Raw genomic sequence first — 19914 nt, forward strand, 5'->3', positions numbered from 1 at the left:
ATACCTAGTTGTGACAAATGGTGTGGAGCAAACATAGGATCAGGCACTTCTCTGTAAGGTACTCCTCCCTAATTAAACCAATAGGACTTTATCATTCTCAATTTCAATCATCTTGCCGCATAATCAAGCATCTGTACATGTTGAAATTCCACTAATGGTTGCAACTACTTTTGTTTATTATTGCCACATGCTAATGTCAGGGTGCTATTCAACAATTTTGACTCTAGGGGCTGTATTTTCATGTCCTCCAGGAGACAAGAATTACCAAAACTTTTTTCCCTCAACGCAAATTTAAATTTCTCATAAAAATGGGCTCATGCAATCTTCCCAAAGTCGGGAAGAGGTTCAGGTTGCAACCCTGCACGTATATCCTCTGACGTTGGCGTCACCATCGACAGCCCTAGGAGAAATGTGTTATTTGAGAGTCCCAGGACGGGCAGGTTTTGAAGTTTTCTGAAAATCCACCTTGTTTGAGCACTCAGGAACCTTGGGGGAAGCCTGAAGATTCAGAAACATTTTGACAGCTAAGTGTGAAATATTTTGACAACTTCAGATGACATTATTAAATGCTGGATTGCAAGTTAGAGGTGTTTTTGCTGCAGTGATTGATCATAGGGCTTTGTTCTGAAAAGGTAAATTGACCACATTGATCAACATTAATGCATCTGAACACTTGCAGAGAGTGCTTTTTGGGAAAAGAACTATTATGCATTTGAAACTGACAGTGCTTGGGAACTCCAGTGCCATGACAACCTGAAGTGATTTAACATCCACAGTAGCTTAAATTTGAAAAGGATTGGTCTGCAGCTTTGACTTTGAGAATAAAAAACAACCTCCTGCGCCTGGACTTGATTGATCGGATATCTAGTGTAGCTTAGGAAAAATGATCACTTGAGGGCTTTTAACTTTTTTCCATTGAGTCTGAAATTTTTCCCCCCCCAGGATGAATGGTTGTGTTTTTGAGTGACAGCTCTATTAGATTGTTAGAGGTGCATCTTTTTCATGTCCATTTCAAAGACCATTGCTATTACATGGCTCCAGAGGATTGTAAATAGTGGATACTGGGTGAGTGGCTCTGGAGGTAGGCATGGAGAACAGGAGGAGGTAGGCGTGGAAACAAGTGGGAGCATGAGGGATGATGCATGGGAGTTGGTGAGGTGTGAGGGTAGGGAGCAGAAGAACAATGTTGGATAGCTGGGTTGATGCCCCATCGAACCAAAGCTGATCTTCTAACCAATCCACCTCAGCACCTCCACTCCTCTGACCCTAAGGTGTCAGGAAACCCAAACCCTGCCCGTTCACATCTCCAACAGATGAAAACATGGGGGGTACAGGCAGAGAGAGAGGCTCGGGTTCCCGAAGTTGGGAAATGACCTGACTCGTATTTCCTCGAACCCAACACGAAAATCCAGCTCTAGGAACCCTTTACTGCCCCACTTCTTTCATTCTACCCAGTGGCAGAGCCCTTGGCCGTCACAGTTCCACACTAGTATCGTCCTTTTCCTTGCTACTTTCCCCATCTCTCCTCCTCCAAAAGCTTCCATATATCAATATCACTGACCATATTATTTGTCAACTCCATCCCAACTCATCTATCAAGCAATGTCTATTTTCATCTCAGACGTGCCTGGAGGTGTTTTGCAATATTAAAAAGAATATAAATGCAAGCGATTCCAGTGATACCTCTTTTATCTAAAACTCACAACTTCAGTTATTTTGATAGCAAAAATATATACACCATAGCATGTGGGATGTAACAGTTTTATTAAATACAAAAGATGCAAAACAGTTACAGAAATAAACAAATGTAAACTAAATGTTGGTCACTGCTGAGAAATATAAAATACATGCAATAAAACAGAAAAAATGCAAACAAGGTACTGGAAACGCAACTTATAAAAAACAAGAACATTAAAACCCAAACACTATTTACAAATATAGCATTTAAAATTGTACATCCTACAGTAAGTTCATCTATTCTGCAACTACACTTTTTTCCCTTGGATATAACAAGATGATCCACTGATCAAGAAATGTATTAAATAAATCTTTAAAGCAGCCTGTTTATATTGGCTAATCAGGTATTAGAATGATAATAAATATCACCCCGTCTGCTCTACAGCGCAATGGCAGCAGCTCAAGTTGATGTTACAAATGTATTAGGAAATACTTGGGTTGTTCTGGAATTTTAAAAGTGCACACTTCCAGGTAACAAGAAAGACTAATGGAACAAACATCGAATGTTACACTGCAAGTTTACACCATCAACATTGATATAAAAATTGATCACGACCCCAATGTTTTGAAGGGACTTGCATAGGGTTTAAGTTGGAATGAAATGGTAATTAACTTGTAGCATAATTGGGGCTTTAGCCCTTTATTACAGAAAGGCATAATTGTGTACATATGGATTTATTGTATTACATAAATCTCATATTGAAAAAAATTGACCAATTACCTACTTAATTCAGGTTCATCTAATACCTTGAAGGAACATAGCCTTCTAGTGGCATAGTATTTGCTAGGGAACACAAGTGCACTCTGATTTTGGTGGGCTATGTAATACGCTACTTTCCTCCTTTTTCTCCCAATGGATTGAGATAATACTGATTTTCTATGCCGACCAATGAGCTTTGGTTTCCAAATGTGTACCGAGATACATGCTGAAAAGTGAGGGTTTTAATTTATAAGCATTTGGTCAGAACGTGAAAGGAGGTTATACAGTCTTTGGTATACTAAAATTATCAACATTAAATATTGCTATTTATACCAATCCCTTTAACTCTGGTATCAGAATTGTAATCATCAGGTAGCAAATATTTTAAATCTCCCTAATCCAGTTTCTTGTTAAAAAACAAACCAAGCAATTGTTAATTTTCTACTCTAGCCATAATGGAGCACAATGCTCAGTGATTACATTCATAAGTCTTTTTATTTGGTTTTCATTAACAGAGAATGAAAAAAAAATACAATTTTTGATTTTGAAATTAAAGGCAATAGTACGGCTAATCGAGGCATAATCCATAAAGTGACAATGTTGCCCATTAACACTGCTTTGTCAAAACTACCTCAATCTCGATCCAAGTACTGACCAAAATGCACAGTATTATTGAATTTTTCATCTGGTAAATGACCCAAAATCGACTTAGCTCTACACTGAACAAATACCAAATTTTACTTAAAAATTTTGTAGAAGACAACTTTCCACTTGAGACTGGGTGAATCTACTAAAATATAATTCAAATCAGCCAAAGAGAAACAGAAACTAGGAGCACTGGAGCAGGAGGAAACCATTCAACCCCTCAAGCCTGTTTCACCATTTTAATGGAGCATAATTGATCTATACTTCAGCTCCATCCACTTCAATCCAGAATAAAGCATTAGTAGCAGCTCATTGAAGACAGGCAGCTTGGCTGGAATGCTGGCAATGAAAATTTTCTATTTATAAAACAGCTCACATCATGCTAATATTTCGAAGCTTAACATTAGAATCAACAAAATGCGTGACTTCTGGAAACAACTATATCATTCTGGGCTAATTCTACACTCAGTGCTGTTATGTGAATACAGTCACTGAAATATTAACTATCACAGCCATCAACTATAAATTTTTCTGGAAATATATCAATTTGCTGCTTTCTTTGAACTCATACATGTACAGAGTATATTAAAGCTGTCCACACATCTGGTAATATATGTCCAATGCAAACATCAATGTCTGCAAAATAAAATACAACTAATTTACTTCATGTTATAAGCCAGCCGCAGAAGTTAAAACTCAAAGCAAGACAAGCTACCTTGGGACAGGCATTAGTAGAAAATCTTTTTACACTAAATGCTCCTCGATAGGTCTAATATCGTACAAAGTAACAAAATACATTGTTTGCATCAAACACTATTCATTATTCCAACTGTCAATTCTTACTTTCATCTTAGTGATTTGTCATTTATAGCTTATAAATGAACTCCAGGCTTCAATATTAAGCTAGGCCTATTTTTAATATTATCACATTCCTTCATGTCTAGCATATCTCCCACACAGTACAATAGTACAGCTTACCATAGAACTGGTTTACCAATGTAAGCTTTTTCACTGTATGTACTAGAATTCAGTCTTATCTGTGTAGCAGCAGGAACTCGAAGCAACTATGATAGAATGCCCTGTCCGAGTCAATGCAATTTGCCTTCTCAAACTCCACCCAGCCCCTCTATCTTATTTGCTCAGTCAGAGAATGCTGCTGATTCCAGGATTCAAACTTATTTCAGTCTTTTCATTGGATTCCCGAAGATTAGGACTGCCACAAATCCTAAGTGATGCCCTCTTTTCCGCTGCTTGACAGCACCAACCACTGGCAACATCCACCATTTAGATAGGTGAGGAAAGGAGGGGCAACTGAAGGAAACAACTCCACCTAAAAACTCCAAAAGCAAAGAGACTCTTCAGGAAGGAAAGACAATTGTGTATGCTCCCCTTAGGTATCTTTGCATTTCCTTTTCAACACCACACATCATCTATGTCAGACTGCAGGCCCATGTTCCAACAGGTCAATGGTTAACATTAAAACCTTTCATGAACCCAGCATCTTTCACATAGGAAAACATCCCAAGGTGCAGCACAATCAGACAAGAGATTAGAAATGGGCACCTGAATCCTTGGTCGAAGATGTAGGTTTTAAGGAGGCTCGCAAAAGGATAGCAAGAGCAACAGTGAAGAATCTGCAATATAGTTTCAAGTCAGGATTGTGTATGATAGGGAGGGGAACTTGCAGGTAGTAGTGTTCTCATGCATCTTCTAGGTGGTAGAGGTCATGGGCTTGAAAGGTGCTGTTGAAGGAGCCTTGGTGAGTTGCTGCAGTGCACCTTGGAGATGGTACACAGGTGCCACTGTGCACCGGTAGTGAGGGAGTGAATTTTTGAAGTGGTGGATGGGGTGCCAATCAAGCATGGTGCTTTATCCTGAATGGTATCAAGCTTTTTGATGGTTTCATACAGGCATTGGAGATGGCCATTATCTGGCACTTGTTGGCATAAATGTTACCTGTCACTTATCAGCCCAAGCCTGAATGTTGCTCAGGTCTTTCCGCATGCAGGCATGGACTGCTTCAGCATCTGAGGTTGCTAATGGTGCTGAACACTGCAATCATCAGCAAATATCCCCACTTCTGACCTTATGATGGAGGAAAGCAGCTAAAGATGGTTGGGCTGAGAACACTACCCTGAGGGACTCCTGCAGCAATCTCCAGGGGCTGAGATGATTGGCCTCCAACAACCACAAGCATCTTTCTTTGTGCTAGGTAGGACACCAGTGGTGAGTTTTCCTCTAATTCAAATCAACTTCAGTTTTGATAGGGCTCCTTGATGCCAAACTTGATCAAACACTGCCTTGACATTAAGGGCAGTTACAATCATATAACTTCTTGAGTTCAGCTCTTATTGTGTCCCCCCCCCCCAACATATTTGGACCAAGGCTAGAGTCTGGAGCCAAACAGCCCTGGTGGAATCCACCTGAGCACTGGTGAGCAGGTTATTATGGAGTAAGTGCCGCTTGATAGTGCTGTCGATGACACCTTCCATCATTCTGCTGATGAGCGAGGGTAGACTGAGGATAACAGTAATTAACCAAATTGAATTTGTCCTGCTTTTTGTGGACAGGACACACCTGGGTAATTTTCCACAATATTAGGTAGATGCCAGTATTGTAACTGGACTGGAACAGCGTAACAAGGGGCAGGGCCACTTTTGGGGCACAAGTCTTCAGTACTACACCCAGGATGTTGTCAGAGCCCGTAGCCTTTTCTGCATCCAGTGTTCAACCACTTCTTGAATTGGCTGAATACTGATATCTGTGTTGTTGGGGATCTTCAAAACAAGCTAGTGGAAGGGTGATGGTGTGATAGACCCAGGTTGCTGTAAGCACATGTGCAACCAGATGTCATGCCTTCAGATGATGTCATTGAATGGCAGCAGGTAAATAAAAAATAGGTGGTGACCTAAAATGGAGCCTTGTGGAGCTCCAGAGGTAATGTTGCAGAAGTGCAACAGGAAGACATTATAGGAGCTTCTCTGGCTGCAACTGAATGGTTAGAGTAGTCGCACTCACTGAAGAACGGTGTGTTACAGCATTAAAGAAAGAACCTTCACACAAGATACTGCTAGGGATTGATGCATTAACAATGATCATGGTTGTTGGAGCAACTATTACATTACATTAAGCAAGCAGAAGAGGCAAATTAAAGTCATTTCAAAGTGCTAACATGAAAAAAGTTTGTGTACAAACAAACATTTCAAAGTAGTTTCAGAACTAATGATCTTCCAGATCAGCGAGATCATGAATCAAGTCCAACTGCTTTTGTTTCTTAAACCAAAACTTTACATTCTATACACTATGGTACTGGAAGAGTCTTCCTCATTTGGTTCACGTGGTACTTTTTTCCACAGAGTCCCATTAAGTGCAAGCTCTTTCTGTAGATTTTCATAATCCATTGATCCGTAGGAAGGCTGGTATTTTAAGCAACATGAATAATTAGATTCTTGATTTTAAGACTTTTGCTGATAAACAACTAATTATTCCACTAATACTTGATAAATCTCTCCACCCCCTTGTGTAAATGCTACAGGACTTTGACCCAAATACAATAACTTTTCTCATCAATAACATGTTCAGGTTCCCAAAATCAAAAACTTCACAATTCATTTGAACTAACAACCTGCCATTCTATGCAACCTTACAGCAATAAGGTGCTGCAAAAACATCTTCCCTCAACTGCCCTGAAAAATACTAAGCAGATTTAACACAATAAGTATTGTAACAATGCTTAGCAAACAGTCATGAGTAATTATACAGACTAATGAAACAAGTTATTTCTGATCCATTTTGTTTATCCTGTTTATATAACTAATTTGTCTTTGAAGGAGAATCTGAATACTAATTTATTTGAGCAGCATTAGCAAGCAGTGGACACGGCAGATCATGCAGTAAAATGAGAGGTGACCTGACACTATAAGATCAAGCTTACATTATCTCCTTTTTGCCTTCTAAATGCAGAGAAACAAACACCAGCACAATATACAGGGTTTTAAATGAAACTTTAAAGAGAGAAAAAAAGGTTGAATAGTCAAAATCCTTCCAATTTTCACTTTTGAGAGAGACACTCCAGCAGTAATTGATCTTACCATTATAAAATAACATCTCACATTCCTTTTGCTCAGTATCACATACACGCAATGCAAGCCGCTTGTGACGACAACATTCTCAACTCTTATCCCTACCTCCTTTTATTTCCAGTTCCAATGAAGAGTCTACACAAAACATTATCGAATCCTCAAAAGATCCATATACTTCCTTTCGTTCTTAGCCCTTATTTAAGTACTATTGTTGCATTCAGATATTGCTTGCTAGCTTGTTCTATCTTAATTTAGCTGTACAGGGCTCCATCTAAACCTGATAAGAGTGGAAATTAATCCTGTCCTGAAAGTTTTAGAGCAAAACCACAGATTTATTTACTAGCAATCTAGAATCAACACAAAAGGATGAATGGAAAATGGCAGGTTAGATGAAATGGAAGACTCTGTGGAAAGCTGTTAACAACCAAAAGGGATCAGAGCACTGCACGAAAGCATGTTTAAAAAAAAACTCCTATCCACAGTAAGGATGATTGCAGCTTATTACAGATTCAGAGCAATGAGCATAAAACAGACATTGTTAAGATCTGTAAATCAACAGATCATGATACTGCAAGCAGAAGTACAGTGGCTCAGTTTTAATTCAGCCATATCAAGGATAAAGACAGGGTTAATTAATAAAAGCTATTTTGAGTGAAGTGGACCAAATAATTTGTTTTGGTGCAACACATTTCAGGGTATGAACATTTATAGAAATCATGAAAGAGTTAAATAAATGAAAAATTAACAGCATGGTGTATAGGCAGCTATATGCGAAAAGCTGTGTGTCAATCCACAACAGCAACAGACCAATGATTAGCAAACATGGCTTGAATCACACCTCATATAGGCAGAGACCCCTGACATTATATATATTTTTATATTGTATACATTTGCGTGTGGAGAATTGTTTCAACATTTCTGATCAGATACGCAGAAACATCGCAAAAAATGAATGGAATGTAGCTGGGCAGTGCTCAGGAAGTGCTTTAAAGCAAGGGCACAAGAGTGAAGATTGAACTACACGTTAGTCAATACACAGGTCTGGCGGCATGTGTGTGGAGAGAAACAGTTAACATTTCAAGCTGATGACCTTCCATCAAAATCTGATCATCAGAAAAAAGTCATTGACCTGAAACGTTAACCCTGTTTCTCCCTAGATTGATGCTGCCAGCCCTAGTATGCATTTCCAGCATTTTGTTTTAGTTCAGATTTCTAGCATCTGTGATATTTTGCTCTTGTACATATCAGTGAATACTAGATTGTGATCGGAATAGCTACCAGGCAGGTGGGGGTTACTGCGAGTTCTAATGAAGCAAGAGGACGTTTCTTGATCAAGAGATGCAACCGCTGGGAATGGAGCAACTTTCTATTAGTGGCATACAGTAATTAATATTTAATAAGCATACTTGGGAACTGCTTGATGCTGAATGCCACTAACCAATGTTAATTATGTGGTTTAACGTCAACTTCAGAAGAGCCACTCTTTTTCATATTGGTGCAATAATTGATTAGAAATGTAAATTCAAATCAGCCATTCACACAACATGTCCAGGAGCAGATAATCATAGAAGCATATTGCACAGAATGAAGCATTTCGAACCAGAACACTTGTGTCAACTCTTTGTAAGAGCTAGTCTCAACGCTGCTCTTTCCCCATAGTTCTGTAGATTTCTTTCCAAGTATACCTCCAATTCACTTCTGATAGCTACTACTGATTTTGCTTCCATGACTTTTTCAGGCAATGCATTCATAATCATAACTCACTGCATATAAAAATTTCTCATCTGCTCACTGCTTCTTTTGCCAGGTACTTTAAACCTGTGTCCTCCGGTTATCAACCCTCCTGCCAGTGAAACCAGTTTCTCCTTATTTACTCTATCAAAATCGTTTACAATTTTTGACATCTTGATTACATCTTCCCTTAAACTCTGCTTTGAGAACAATACCAGTTTTTCTAGGCTCTCGACATACCTGAAGTCCCTCCCCCCGCTACGATTCTAATAAATCCCCTCTTCAACCTCCCCAAGGCTTTTACATCCTTCCTTGAGTGTGGTGCCCAGAATTAAATACAATAATTCTAACAAGTGATTTACAAAAGTTTAGCTTTACTTCCTTGCTTCTATGCTCTCTATGCTTCTATTTAGAAAAGCAAGGATCCAGTCTGCTTTTCAAAGCCTTATCATTTTGTTCTGATAGCTTCAAAGATTCTTTTGTACATACATCCTAGCTCTTTGTTTCTGCACCCTCATTAAAATTGTTTAATTTGTATTGCACACGAATTATTGGTGTATAGGTTATCACAAAGCTAAATTTTGAAGTATGGATGGCAACTAGAAGAGAACCACCTGCTGAAAGAAATGGAACGCATCTAAAAAGCAACAAAGTAATCTCTGTATAAACTACAAAATGGTGCATGACGCTGTTTGCTGAACTCTCTTCCCAGCAACACAGACAATAAAGAGATCCACAACTGTTAACAGATGTAATGATGTGCTGAGCAAATTTCATGACCTGAAGAGGCAGCTACAAAACATAACTTGAATCCAACACCGGAAATATTACCATCTGTGAAACTCAGCATTTGCCAGATTATTTTAACTAAACCTGCTCTCTCCTGTTTTCAGAGAAAAACCCTAGGCAATTGCTGTTTCATGACAACATAGTTGCAATAGATTTGGCCCTTTTTGGATTTCATGCAAAGCGCACATATTTTGGTAGTTAACAATTATGTAATTTTTCCAAGAATGCTAATAAATTCCTTTTTAATGTTGTTTAAAAAGTTAAACTTACCCGTACTTCACCACCCTCTCTTCGAGGATCATGTTTCTTTGCAAAGTGTCTCAGGTTGTCATAATTATGAAAGTTAAACAGCGAAACAAGATCCTAAAAATAAATTTAGGAAAAGCATCATCAATCGATAAGCCCAAATATTACAACATTTTTAAACCAATTAAATCAGAACTCAAGAATATTCATGCAAATTGTCCTTTGGTAGTATTTTCAAGATAAACATTCGCAGGGCAGAGAGACTTTAACAGTTTATAATGGGGACAATTGTAAGTTTAAACAATTTGCATTTAAATCAAGCAATACAAAATCCGGAAACTGTACTCAACATCCAGAGGTCCATGCTCAATTAATTTTAATTTAAAATCTTTCACTAAACTTCTTTGAGCCTGCAGAGCACTGTTATCACAACAGTACCTTCAGATACTGGCCCCAGGTGCCCAAAGCCTTTATTTACAGAAAATAGGCACAAATGAACCTAAGAAATGAAAGCAGGGGTAGGCCATGTGACCTCTTAAGCCTGCTCTGCCATTCAATAAAATCATGGCTGATCTGATTGTGGCCTCAATTCCACTTTCTTGTCTGCCTCCCATAACCCTCGATTCACTTGTAGATCAAAAATCTGTAACTTAACCTTGAATATATTCAATGGCCCAAGCCTCCATTGCTCTTGAGGTTGAGAATTCCAAAGATTAACAACCCTCAGAAGAAATTCCTGCTCATCTCAGGAGACCACATATTTTGAAAATCTTCCCCTTAGTTCTGGATATCCACATAAGGGGAAACATCCTCTCAGCATCTACCCTGTCAAGTCCCCTTAGAAACTTACATGTTTCAATAAGATCCCTACTCATTCTTCTAAATTCCAATGAGTATTCCCAATCTGTTTAGTCTTTCCTCATAAATCAACCCCTTCATCCCAGGAAGCAACTTAGTGAATTTTCTCTGAATCCCCTCCAATGTAAGTATATACCTCCTTAAACAAGGAAACCAAAACTGTATGCAGCACTCTAGGTAGGGTCTCGTCAATGTCATGGATAATTGTAGCAATATTTACCTACTTTTACACTCCATTCCCCTTGCAATAAAGGAAGACATTCCATTTGTTTTCCAATTAATTGCTAGATCTACATCACAACCTTTTGTGATTCACGTTCAAGGATGCCCAGATCCCTCTGCACAACAGCATTCTTCGGTCTATCTCAATTTAAATAACACTCTGCTATTCTGGGACACCAGTTGGGTGGGTGGGGGGAGGAAGAAACAACAGCCTGGTTAGCATGTTGGGCCAACTACCTGCAAGTCCAACTGGGAACATTGGTAACTGCAAAATCTGGACCTTTTCAAAGAAGAATGATTTTGTAATGACAGCGAATTATTGCTGTTGTAAAACTGGAACAGCTTGTATTTATACAGCACCTTTAATGTAACAAGGTATCCAAGGCTTTTCACAGGAGCATTATAAAACAAAATGTGATACTGATCTACATGAGGTGATAATAGGACAGATAGCCAAAAGTTCAGTCAAAGAGGTAAGTTTTAAGGCATATTTTATAGGAGAAAAGTAAGGGAGAGAAGCAAAGTTTGGAAAACAAATTCCAGACCTTTGCGTCTAGGCAGTTGAAAGCACAGCTGCCAATAGTAAATTAATTAAAATCATGGATGATCAAGAGGTCAGAATTGGTGAAGTGTAGATATCTCAGAGGATTGTGGGATTGGAGAAGATAACTGAAATGGGGAGAGGCAAGGTCATAGGGAGCTTTGATAGCAAGGATAAGAACTTTTAAAAATCAAGGCACTGTTTGAGCACAGGGGTCACTGAACACAGGGATGATGGTGCAGTAGAGCTATGGGCAGAGTTTTGGGTGACCTCAAGTTTACAGAGGGCACAACATGAGGGTCTGGCAAAAATTGTATTGGGATAGTAAAGTCCTGAGGTAATAAAGGCATGGATGAGGTTTCAGAAGATGAGCCAAGGCAAGTGGAATCAGCTGACGTTACAGAGGCTAAAGTAGGCGACCTTAATGATGACATGGTCAGAAGCTCATCTTGGGGTCAAACATTATGCCAAGGTTGCAAATAGTCTGGTTTAGACCCAGACAGTTAACAGGGAAAGCAATGGTGTGAGTAGAAAAGGAACAGAATTTGTAATGGGGACCAAAGGCAATGGTTTCAGTCTTCCTAATATTTATTGAGGAAATTTCTGCTGATCCAGAACTGAGCATCTGACAAGCATTCTGATTGTAAAGGTCGAGAGAGAGGGGGTCGTGAAGTTGTGGTGTATCATCAGAACACGTGACAACTGATGCTGTGTTTTCAGATGATGTCGACAAGTAGCAGAAGATGATGAAATACAGGAGGCGGCTATGGATTGATCCTTAGAAGACACCAAATGCACGAGCAGGAAGCCATTGTGGGTGATACTCTGGCTCTGATTAGTTAGATAAGAATGGAACCTAGCAAGTACAGTCCTGCTGGACAACTGTGGAGATGCACTGGAGGAGGGTGGTGTGGTGAACTGTGTCAATGTCTGCAGACAAGTTGAGAAGGATGAGGAGGGGTAGTTTACCTATCAGTCACATAGAATGTCATTTGTGACTTTGATAGGAGTCATTCCACATTGTGGCAGGGGTGTAAACCTGATCAGAGGTATTCAAACCTGGTATTCCAGAAAAGATGGGCACAGATTTGGGTTGAGGGGCAACACTGTCAAAAACAGGTATGAATGTTCTCATTCCTCAATCCTGAGACAAACAAAGTCTCAGAACAAGAAATATAGGAATTGAATAGGAATCCCAGTAAACATAAGATACAAGAGATCAGTTCAAGGTTACTGGCCAATCTCAGAAAGAGTGATCATGATTAAGATCGAAGGAAAGCTTTTTGATCAGGTTGGTCATACAAGTTTATGCCTGACACAAGACCACAGTGAGCAGGAAATAGAGGCATTTTATAATAACATCTGAAGTGTTATGATTAAGCTAAGTCAACTGATGTAATTGTTAAAGGGCGACTTAAATGGCTAATATCGGTGAAGGAACATCAGGACCATGTCAATGTGGCCTTGGATCAAGAAATGAAAAAGAGAGACTGATATAATTTTGTCAAGTAAATGATCTGATGGTGACTAATGCCTTCTTTAAGCAACCAAAAGGATGACAGTACACTTGGAGAAGGCCAGGCAATATGCATAGAAATCAAACAGATTGTGAAGATGGTGAAACGATGTTTCAGAAATACCATTAAAAAAAACATTCATACGTGTCCCAGTGCAGATGTAAATTCAGATCATTGTCTCCTTGTGGAAAAATTAAGTTGAAGCTGAAAATACTAAAAAAAGGAATAAGATGTGCGATCATTTAGACCATGACATGTTGAAGGACAAGAACAGAGAGGAATTCACTCAAAGGTAAAGGTCAAATATGAATGTCTCAGGATTGAGGAATCAGGACAAAAGTCTCAGAACAAGAAATAGAAAGCAAATGGAAAAATAAGAAGGTATACAACATGCAGCAAAGGAAATGTTATCAAAACAGAGAAGAAAAAAAGGAGACAAGGAGTGGATGACAGATGAGATACTAGCAATGACGACAGAAAGAGGAAAGAAAAGAAACGCACCTGAGTATGATGAATTTGAAAAGAAATGAAAGAATGCATGTAGGCAGGCCAAACAGGAATGGAATAAAGATGTGAGATGAGTAAAATCACAAAATGAGAGTTATACAGCAGGTGAAATCTTTGACAGAAAGAAAAATGGATAACAACAGATAGTGGATGCATAAAAGGCAAAATATTGTTTGAAAGGGCTGTAGCAGCAAAAAGATGGATAGGACACATAAATGAATAAGAATTTATGCAAGGCCAATCTTTGATAAATATCTAGAAGTAAACCAGAACATTTACATATGCTTCATAGGTCATGAAAAGCATCCGATTGTGTTTATCACCAAAAGTTAATAAGACGTATTGCTGAAATGTGACATTGATAGTGAAGATGTGCAATTTATCCAGAGCCTATATTGGCACCAAATAGCAAACATCAGGCTAGAAGAAGGGCATTCAGATATGTTTTGAGAGTACAACAAGGCTGTGTACTGTCGCCAAAATTATTGAATCACAGGACAAAGATTTGGAGAATTAGATGTACTTCCAGGGGTAAAAATTGGAGGCAAGAACATAAACTTGCAGTACACTGACAACAGCACCACTTGTGGAATCAGAAGAGGCCCTAAAATCTTAGAAGTTTAGAATATGGATTTAGTATGAACACCAAAGACAAAAACAATGGTAGAATACATTATAAGAAACTAGAGTGAAAACTGAAGTGGATGGTGTCCTACTGGAACAAGTAGATAGTTTGGGCGAGATTTTACGGTCCCACGCACCGCAGGAATCATCGTGGGTGTGACAGAAAATCCGACAGACCAGCAAAAGGTCTGTTGACTTCGGGCAGGAATTTCCGGTCCCATAGTGGGCAGAACTGGAAAATCCACCCTTTACTTTTTTAGGACAAATGATAATTGAAGATGGCAGATGTGATGCAGAAGTTAGGAGGAGGATAGGGATAGCCATAATTAATTTTGCAAAGGCGAAGGATGTATCAACAAGAAAACTCAAGCTTGTAACAAGGAATAACTTAAGATGCTACATTCTATCCACTTTCCTGTACGCCTCAGAAGTCTGGACAATAAATAAAGATTGAAGAAAAGAGGTGCCTTTGAAATATGGATGCTAAGATGCATGCTAAAAATTCCATATACAAACCATACAAATCAGGAGGCACTTGAAATTGCAAGAGCAAAAAGAACTCTGAGAAATGATATCCAGAAAAGAAAAATGTCAGTATTTCAGCCATTTGATCAGAGCTGAAAAGCTGCAGAGATCTCTTCTAGAGAGCAAAATGGAAGACAGCAAAAAGAGTCAACCTAGGCGTAGTTGGATGATGGGTGTCACAAAGTGATTGCAGACAAGCCACAGTGGATTTGTGAGGACAGTGCAAGATAGATGGGCATGGCATACCATGAAAACAGATCTTCCGGCAGGAGTAGCTACAAGAAGCAGCAGCAGCACCCATGAAGAGCAACATAATAATGTAGTAATAACAAATCTGCTTTTGTGATGTTAATTGAGCGATAAATATTGACACCTGGGGTAATATCTGCTCTTCTTCAAAATAGTGCCATGGTATCTTTCACATCCACCTGAGGGGGCAGATGAGGTCTTGGTTTATCATCTCATCCAAAAGATGGCACTTCTGAAAATGCCTCCCTCACTACTGCACTGGGTATCAGCCTTATTTTTTGCGCTTAAGTCCTGCAGTGGGACGTGAACCCGGAACCTTGTGACTCAAGGGAGAGGAGTGCTACCAACCGAGCTACAGCTGACACTAATGGACTGGAGCGTATACAAGCTCAACCTCTTTTCCTGACTTACATGAAAAGTGCATGTGCAAGATCTGTGCCTACTACTCATTCCGTAACAGGCACAGCCCAAACAGGGAAGAAACCCAACCTGAGTCTTTCTCCAATAGTTGCTGTTGCCAGTCTCAAGTACAAGGAAATTCAGGGCCAATGTCACTCATCACTTTATGGTTTTACAACATAATTTACCTGTTATTAAACAATATATTTACCCCAACTATTCTAGCTCTAGAAGTTAGATATAAAGTAAGTTACTTCACTACACACCTTCACCAGAGAAGACCTGAAATAAAAATACAAAGCCAGAAAAAGCAGCATCTTAATCTAGGCCAACACACTCCCAAGCTGAGGTGTACAGCATTGTCAGCAATCTTTCAGAGGAAACGTTAGGCTCAGGGTTCATCTATCTGTTCACTTGAACATAAAAGGACCCCATGGCACTACAGAAAGAAGACCTGGGAGTTCTCAGTTAGCTTTCAATCAGTAGCTGCAGAAATAATTTCTAATTCTTCTAAAAGCATACAACTCCACAAAGATGAGTGGCAGGACAGTTGATTGGACAGAATATAAAGAACGGCAGAGAATGACTAAAAAGTTAATTAAGAGAAAGAAATTAGAATATGAGAGGAAGCTAGCTAGAAATGTTAAAACAGATAGCAAGGGGTTCTATAGGTGCTTAGAAAGGAAAAAAGTAAAGTTAGTGTTGGTCCTCTAGAGTGACAGTGAGGAGTTAATAGTAGATAATAAGGAAATGGCGGAAGAAATGAACATATATTTTGCTTCTGTGTTCACTATAGAGGATACAAAAAACATTCCAGTGATAGCTGCAAATCAGGAGGTGAACGGGAGAAAGGAACTTGGTGAAATTGAAATCTCTAGGGAAACGATACAGAGCAAATTGATGGAGCTGCAAACTGGCAAGTCTCTGGGTCCCGATGGACTACATCCTAGGGTTTTAAAAGAGGTGGCTAATGAGGCAGTTGATGCGCTGGTGTTAATTTTCCAAAATTCACCAGATTCTGGAAAGGTTCCATCAGATTGGAAAGTAGCAAATATAACCCCTCTGTTCAAGATGACAGGGAGGCAGAAAACAGGAAACTATAGGCCAGTTAGCTTGATGCCTGTTGTGGGGAAGTTATTAGAATCGATCATTAAGGAGATTATAGCTGGGCACTTAGAAGAGCTCAAAGCAATAGGGAAGAGTCAGCATGGTTTTGTGAAAGGAAAATCATGTTTAACAAATGTATTGGAGTTTTATTTGAAGGAGTAACATGCACAGAGGATAAAGGGGAGCCTGTAGACATACTGTACTTTGATTTCCAGAAGACATATGATAAAGGTGCCGCATCAAAGGTGATTATGGGCAATAAAAGCACATGGTGTAGAAGGTAACATATTAGCATGGATAGAAGATTGGCTGGTTGGCAGAAAACAGAGTTTGCATAAATGGGTCTTTTTCTGATTGGCAGGATGTGACGAGTATAGTCCCACAGGGGTCTATACTGGGGCTTCAACTTTTTATACTTTACATCAATGACTTAGATGAGGGGAGTGAAGGCATGGTAGCTAAATTTGCAGATGACACAAAGATAGGTAGGAAAGTACGTTGTGAAGAGGACATGAGGAGGTTGCAGATGGATATAGATAAGTTGAGTGAGTGAGCAAAGATCTGGCAAATGGAGTTTAATTCGGGAAAATGTGAAGTTGTTCACTTTGACAGGAAGAACAAAAAAAAGGTATTACTTAAATGGAGAACAGCTGCATAATTCTGAGGTGGAAAGAGACTGAAGTATTCTAGTACGAGTCCCAAAAAGTTAGTATGCAGGTACAGCAAATAATTAAGGCAGCTAATGGAATGCTATCCTTTATTACAAGAAGGATTCAACATAAAATTAAGAATGTAATACTTCAGTTATACAGGACATTGGCGAGACCACACTTTGAATACTGTGTGCAGTTTTGGTCTCCTTATTTAAGGAAGGATGTAAATGCATTGGAGGCTGTTCAAAGGAGGTTTACTAGATTGATACCTGGAATAAGTGGATTGTCTTATGAAGAAAGGTTGGACAGACTGGGCCTGTTTCCACTGGAGTTTAGAAGAGTGAGAGATGATTTGATTGAAGTATACAAGACCCTGAACGGCCTTGACAAGGTGGATGATGAAAGGATGTTTCCTCTTGTGGTTGAGGTTGCCCTTTTAGGACAGAGATGAAGAGAAATTTTTTCTGAGGGTTGTACAACTTTGGAATTCTCTGCCTCAGAAGGTGGTGGAGGTGGGGTCATGTATAACATCCTTACTTTAATGTTGAAACCCTCTTGTAATAAAGGATAGCATTCCATTAGCCACCTAATTACTTGCTGTACCTGCATACTAACTTTCTGTGACTCATACTAGAATACCTAGATCTCTCTGCACCTCAGAATTCTGCAGCCGTTCTCCATTTAAGTAATACTCTTTTTTTTTGTTCTTTCTGCCATTGAATATTTTTAAGGTAGAGGTAGATAGATTCTTGTTAAGCAAGGGAATCAAAGGTTATCGGAGTTAGATGGGAACGTGGAAATCGAAACACATCATCAGCCATGATCTTATTGAATGGCGGAGCAGGCTCGAGGGGCCAAATGGTCTACTTCTGTTCCTATTTCTTATGTTGTGTTCTTATTTCTTTTTCTGTAAGCTGGCTGTGTGCATATTGATTGTATTTATCTATAAAACAAGAGTGATTTTACTTCAAAAGTTCCTCACTGGCTGCAAAGTGCCGTGGGACATTCTGAAGGTTAAAAAGGCACAATATTAATGCAAGTTTGCTTGAATGTTAAAGTAAAAGCATTAAATAGATACTTGCAGGTAAGGACTTAAAATGGCCTTATTCTAATGTATCCAAATGATAGCTGATTCTAATTTACTACAAAATTGATTCTCATATTTTCTAGCATTCCACATCAAGTTTGCTGAAGTGACCAAGTAGCTTCTATTTATATAGTACCTTTGGAATAGTGAAACATCCCAAGGCACTTCTGCAGGACTGCTGGTGAGCACAATTTGACACCAAGCCAGAGAGATTTTGGAGGAAATGTTGGTCAAAGAGAGGTCAAAATCAGACATCTTGACCTCACGCTGACATCTCTGTCCTTGGCCTAGTGTAGTGTTTCAATGAAGTTAAATACAAACTCTAGGAACTTCACCTCGTTTTTCAATAAGACATTTTACTCAACATCGAGTTCACAATTTCAGGCTGTAATCTCTACACTGATTTTATTCCCTTTCTTTGCAGGTTTCAGTCTTAACGCTTGTTTTTGCACATGTGGCAGTTGTTCATTATTCTACCATTCACACCTCCCCTAATCATATCTTTTGCGTCTTTACTTGTCCCAATACTGTTTCCCTTTGGCCCTGCACCAATGTTTTTTTAAAAAACCCCCAGGATGTTGATAGTGGGGGATTCAGTGATGATAATGCCATTGAATGTCAAGGGGCAATGGTCCTTGCGTGGCACTTGTGTGGCGTAAATGTTACTTGCCACTTGTCAGCCCAAGCCTGGATATTGTCCAGGTCTTGCTGCATTTGGACATGGACTGCTTCAGTACCTGAGGAGACATGAATGGTGAACATTGTGCAATCGTCAACAAACATCCCCACTTCTCACCTTATGATGGAAGGAACGTCATTAATGAAGCAGCTGAAGATGGTTGGACCTAGGACACTACCATGAGGAATTCCTACAGTGATGTCCTGGAACTGAGATGATTGACCTCCAACAACCACAAGCATCTTCCTTTGTGCTAGGTACGACTCCAACCAGCTGAGAGTTTTCCCCCCACCAATTCCCATTGACTCCAGTTTTGCAAGGGCTCTTTGATGCCACACATGGTCAAATGCTGCCTTGATGACCTAATTTTTAAGTATGCCAGGTGCTTCCCTGGCATTCCCTCTTGCACTCTTAATTTGAATAGGGTTGATCCCCTGAATTGATGGTAATGGTAGAATGGGGGATATGCTGGGCCATGAGGTTACAGATTGTAGTTATATACAATTCCACTGTTGCTAATGGCCCACAGCGCCTCATGGATGCCCAGTTTTGAGCTGCTAGATTGGATCAAAATCTATCCCAGTCAGCACGGTGGTAGTGTCACACAACACGATGGAGGGTATCCTCAATGTGAAGGCTGAACTTAGTCTCCACAAGGACTGTGTGGTGGTCACTCCTACGAATAATGCCATGATGCATCTGGAACAGGTAGGCTGGTGAGGACGAGGCTAAGTAGGTTTTTCCCTTTTTATTGGTTCCCTCACCATCTGCTGCAGACTCAATCTAACAGTTATGTCCTTTAGGACTCGGCCAGCTCGGTCAGTTGTGGCGCTACTGAACCACTCTTGGTGATGGACATTGAGGTCCTCCACCCCAGAGTGCATTCTGTGCCCTTGCCACCCTCAGTGCTTCCTCCAAGTGGTGTTTGACATGGAGGAGTACTGATTCATCAACAGAGGGAGGACAGTAGGTGGTAATCTGCTGGAGGTTTCCTTGCCCATGTTTGACCTGATGCC

At 39.6% G+C, this 19914-nt stretch overlaps 1 protein-coding gene across 2 annotated transcripts in view; it reads right to left on the reverse strand.

Moving 5' to 3' along the window:
- LOC144686541 (glutaminase kidney isoform, mitochondrial-like) overlaps window positions 1–19914 on the reverse strand; it is a 106168-nt gene that overhangs the window by 20992 nt on the left and 65262 nt on the right. Inside the window, exons 14-15 of one of the 2 annotated variants that reach the window (XM_078551865.1) lie at window positions 9955–10047; window positions 1748–6498 (exon numbers count right to left, since the gene is read on the reverse strand). In XM_078551865.1, coding sequence (XP_078407991.1) covers window positions 6370–6498; window positions 9955–10047 — 222 coding nt within the window. In that variant the 3' untranslated portion in view covers window positions 1748–6369. Of the gene's footprint in view, window positions 1–1747; window positions 6499–9954; window positions 10048–19914 lie in introns of those variants that run through there. The other variant, XM_078551863.1, reaches the window with a different exon arrangement.

Source organism: Cetorhinus maximus, chromosome 11, assembly GCF_964194155.1.
Source record: "Cetorhinus maximus chromosome 11, sCetMax3.hap1.1, whole genome shotgun sequence".
Taxonomy (NCBI): Eukaryota; Metazoa; Chordata; class Chondrichthyes; order Lamniformes; family Cetorhinidae; genus Cetorhinus; species Cetorhinus maximus.